General features: G+C 43.8%; 1 protein-coding gene across 1 annotated transcript in view; it reads left to right on the top strand.

Annotated features, from left to right (window-relative positions):
• HSD17B4 (hydroxysteroid 17-beta dehydrogenase 4) overlaps positions 1-5,083 on the top strand; it is a 124,676-nt gene that overhangs the window by 91,384 nt on the left and 28,209 nt on the right. The window contains exon 21 of the mRNA XM_006033942.3: positions 4,048-4,137. Within this exon, the coding sequence (XP_006034004.1) occupies positions 4,048-4,137 (90 nt within the window). The remainder of the gene's footprint in view (positions 1-4,047; positions 4,138-5,083) is intronic.

Raw genomic sequence — 5,083 nt, 5'->3', positions numbered from 1 at the left:
GGGGGCCGCGGGAGGAAGGCCACTAGAAGACCAGCAGCAGCAGGTGGCGATTGGCTGGGGTGTGGGGGAGGTCGGAGCCCCATGAGTGCCCATCGAAGGCGCTACGCCCTGGGAGGCGGCATCAACGGAGACCCCCACCACTGAAGTTACATTCAAAGTCGTGGCAGGCGAGGTTAGGGGGCCTCCCGTCACCACCCGAGGCACCTCCCGGGGCCCTTTCGTGAGCCCGTGGCCAGTGAGAACGGCCACTCGGGCTAGAGCAGCCCGAGAGCGCCTGATCGAGCGGAGGCGGGCACATACCTATAATGAGGTCTTGGTGTCACTCTACCTTCTATTGTCGCTGGGCTCTCTCTGTCCCTGTCACTGCACCCTTACTGGCACTGGAGCTTCTATATGACACGGTAGTGTGCCCCAATGAGACCTCCTCCTCCCCTACAGCTTCAGCTTGGTCTACCAGTTTAAATAACGACAGGTAAGCAGCACACTATCACTTGCATCTCAGGCAGCCAAACTGTCACACAGCCTTTCTTTCCTTTCCTGCAGGAGCTTCTTCTCTAGCAGTTGCCAGAGAACTCTTCCGCCAGTCCCAGCCCTAGGGCTTAGATGTGCCCAGGGCCTGCTTCCTTCTGGTCAGCTGACCAGGGACAAGTGTTAGGGATATATGTTGTAGGATATGGCAGACAAGGTTCTTTGGGTCAATCTGATATCTTTTAGTAGGCCAACTTAATAGTTGGAGAAATATATCTTAGCAAGCTTTTGGGTTGAAAGCACTTTGTCAGGCTGAGGAAGCACCTGCAGTTGGTGTGTGTGCTCTTCCTGCATGAAAGGGATAGTAAAGAAGCCAGAGGCTGGCATGCAATGTAGGCAAGAAAGCCAGTTAGTGAAAATGAAAATGGTGGCATCAGGGGGTGAGGGACAGGCTGGGATGGTGCAGGGGAAGGGGGATGTAGCAGCACAGGTAGAAGTGGAGAGGTACCTGGTGAGGTCTTATTTCTCGAATTGCCTTGCTTGCTGTTTGATGGAGACATGGGACAGTGATCTGGGATGTGTGGAGTGGGCTGTGGTTCATGTGGCTATGGGGTCACCATATTGAGCCTGCTGGGGATAAAACTCTGGGGGTGGGGGAAGCAGAACTTGAAAATCTTTTTCACCCGCATTCACTACAGAGGGTGGTGTCTAGCTTTAGGAACAAAAAATAAATGCCAGGGGGTATATTATACTAATATCTTAAAGGCAAACGTGAAGATACTTACTAGTCTACAGTGTAGTGTTGTTGAAAGTGCTCAGGCTGTCAAGGATGGAAATCTTGATGGTGGTGGAGCTCTAGGGCCTGGTTAACCAGATAAGTCTCAGTGTAGTCTGTCAGAATGCTGGCTTCTGGCTTTCAGGTGCAGTTTTGTCTACGTGTACTGTCAGTCCTGTCTTCCTCCTGTGTTACTGGTGTCAGAGGGAACATACAGATCAGTGCTGTGTCCCAGGTTGTCATAATATGTCCAAGTGGTTTACATGTGGTGTTAGAGGTCTAAATGTTGTCTTTTGCTTTCTGGTAAGTCATCTCCATTTCTTTGTTAGATGAGGCTGCATTGCATCCTGGTTGTGACTCCATTCAGTCTCCCATTAATAATAGCTTAACAAAAATCTATTTTAATGTTTGAATTCCATGGCTGCTTGAACTTTCACCTCTCCTAAAGGGATGAGGAGAGATCCAGAACCTCTGCATGGCTTCAGTTGGGTGGACAATGAGGCATGGTTAAAAAATATCTGAGGTTCCCTCCTGGTCCCCGGGTCAAACGGTCCATTTAACTAGTATGTTTAGGGCACTTTGGTTTTTCTACCCAGTAGCACCAAGGTGGTGATATCATTTGCATCACATCCAACGGCCCTTTTGACTCCCCAGCTAGAGTGAGATGAATGGGGACAGCTTACATTGAGTCCAGAGTTGCTCTTGAACTTACAGTTCTGGAACCATAGTAAGATGCCTTAACTGTGCCCCAGCAAAGCATGATGGTACAAGACAGGAATACGGCAATAGTTGTGTGAACTCCATTGGTATAGAAGCACAAATTGATCAAATCTGACTGCATGCCAGCTTCTAAATTGGGAAATGACATCTGGTCAACTTGACTTCTGAGCAGGAAAATGATAATTGGTCTGGCAGAATGCAGTTATATGAATACGTAGTAATTTACTGAGAGGTGAAAGTATTGCTACATCCAACAGGATTATAAACACTATAGTACTTTACCATTTACTTCATACTAGGGCAGAATGTAGGGCAGAGTGACACCCTACAGACTAACTGGTTCAGAGAAGTATGAATTGTTGCCACCAACAAACGGCTTCATCAGATGTTAAGAGAATTCATGCTAAGGAATTACATTGCATGGACTGGGGTCTTTTCAGCTTGTAGTAACTTGATTTAGTCTGAAGTAAACAACTTTGTAGATGAGGACTAAAAGCTGGTTTAACCAGAATAAATGTGTCCCCACAATTTTTTACTCTGGTTTAACTAAATTGACTTAAAACAGCACCCTGGCTAAGTACAGACAGTCAAAAAAACCCACAAAACCCAAAACCTGAGGCTGAATTGATTCACTCTTTGCAGGTTAGTCTAAACTGTGTAGATTGAACCAATAAGCAAGTGAACAGACATTCACTTTTGATTTCATACCTGCAGTGGCCTAGGCCAGAAGCTTGGGGCGGGGGGAGTGGAGGGTGGCGGTGCTAGAGCATGCCTCCCTGCTTGACTGGAGCAAACAGCTTGGGCCCATCCACCCTGTAAGGGGACTGTGAGCTAACTTGAATATGGAGGGGATCTGGGACAGAAGTTGAATAAACTGATTTAACCTAAATCAGTTAAGTCTGGTACTATATCTATCCAGGTTTATTTTAAACTGCTTTTGGCCAGTTTATGTGCATTGAACTTCTGTTGCGTTACAAATTTGAACCAGTTTCTGATCACTTATACCAATTTATGTAACTTCTGCCCCTAGCCTCTAAGTTTAAACCACTGCAAACTGTGTGCATGGATGAGCTCCTTTAAAAAAAAGAAGAAAAAAAAAAAAGGACTTTCGGGTAGTACACCTTACTGTGAGTTCTCTGTTACTTTTAATAGTTTTTCCAAAAAAAGTGTTCCTCTTTCTCAAAATATTGTTTCTGTTCTGCTTCATAAAAGACTTACAAAAGCAGGGAAACTGAAATGACATGTGCATAAAATAGCAAATACATATATGCATAAAGTAAATAAAGTGATAAATAGATTCCCTCTTTTCATTCACATATAGTAACTTTAGCTATCACTTGTATCAATATTAGGTACAGTCAGATGTGTGACTTAAATTGATGCTGTCTTTGAAACAGGAGAAATAGCTTTCTGTATCCCCAAGAAGTAAAGCCTAAGGATTTGCTTTAAGAGAACTGTATACTTAAATAGCTTGTTAGGTAGTATTATAATATGCCTCTTTACTCTTTAAATACTTTATGTAATTAAAATATGCAGTCCACCCTCCCATTCTTTAATCTACATATAATTTTGAACACTTTATCAAGAAGTCCATGCTCTTGGAGATTTAATCTCAGACTTACCTTGGTCTTTTTCCCAGTTCTTCTGTGGGGTGGTTGTGTGCGCTTCATCCTCTTTGCCTCAGTTTTCCCACTTGTAAAATAGGAATATGGATACTTATAAGTCTTCATAACATGGGTTGAAATATAATACTGTGCTCTTATATTGTGCTTTGTACAGTATATCCTCTTGTCATGGAAAGTATGCACTAATTTAAATAATCATCTCATTTGGGTATTTTTATGCAAAAAAAGCATATATAATTGTTCAGTTCTCAGGCAGTTTACAAAGCAGCGTGTGCTAATTTACTTCAAGCCTGCTTTTTCTTTGTTTTTTCTACTTGTTAGAACCTTTCACGTTCTGTGATTTTGATTTGTAATTTGAAGCACTAATTGCTCAAGTGCTGTGAAATATAGCTGTTTTACTCTTTATCACTCTTCTTACTAAACAGCCACTGAATGTTGTTATTTGTGTATTTTAAACAGGTGAAAGAAACTGGACAAGTTGCCATTTCAGGAGCATATGTGGATCTAATATCAGCCTTTGATAAACCTTCAACTCAGAAAGCCATGAAGGTAAGGAAGAAGAGACTTGGATAGATCAACTTGAAGGCATCATAACTGTACTTTACCACTGAAAGAATATTAAAGAAGAATATATTAAGTGATTCAGTGATATGAAGATAAGTTGTTTAACTTTTATGGGTTCAAGGATCTACTTGGGACAGTGTTTGAAGTACATGACTCAAGTGAGCGTCACTATATGTATTGTACAAAATAAGATACTAAGCAAGCATAGAGCAGGGCAGTAGGTGTGCAAGTCACAGCTAGTGAGCATCTGTGCAGCTGAGATTTAAATTTGGTGGTCCTGCCAGCAATAGTGCCTGTAATATAGTTTCTTTTGTCTGGGATAAAGACTTCAGAAGAAATATGCTGTAAGCTTAGAAGAAATGGGTTGGGATGAATGGGCAAAAGTGAGGGAAGAATTAATTGAGGGACAAAACAGAGTGAGAAGAAAGACTACTATAACTAGGCAAAAAAAAGTCTTAACCTCAAAGAAAAAAGGTTTGGATCCCCTTAAGTAAGTAACTTACTGAGGGGTTTGTTCCCCCCCCCCTTAAGGGGGGGTGGATCTCAGGTACATCTGCCTAAGGTGAGGGGTTTGCTTCTTGGTGTCTAAAGGGTATGCAGGAGGCAAGTGGTCTGTGTGGAGGGGACTGGAGGGGTGGTAAGCAGGATCTGTAGGGGGTTGGTGGGGTGTGGGAGGGTTTGGTGGGATCAGTGGGGCTTGGGAGAATGGGGGGGGGAATCTCCCCCATTCATTGGGACCAGGGGCTATTTTGGCCTGCCAGGAAACCTACCCCCCACATTTCACCTGCCCTGTCCCCCATCCCAACTTAGTTTTACAGTTCCTGGTACCAGTGAACACTGGTAAAACTGGCACTGGGAGTGGCTTGAGAGAAGGGAGCTGGCTGGTCTATGAGGGTGGGAGGGTGCTGCCAAATAGCCTGGTGTGGGGGGC

The sequence above is a fragment of the Alligator sinensis genome, unplaced genomic scaffold (assembly GCF_000455745.1).
Source record: "Alligator sinensis unplaced genomic scaffold, ASM45574v1 scaffold418_2, whole genome shotgun sequence".
In the NCBI taxonomy this organism is placed as follows: Eukaryota; Metazoa; Chordata; order Crocodylia; family Alligatoridae; genus Alligator; species Alligator sinensis.
The sequence above is the reverse complement of the archived record's forward strand: the minus strand, read 5'-3'. Positions and strand labels throughout refer to the sequence as shown.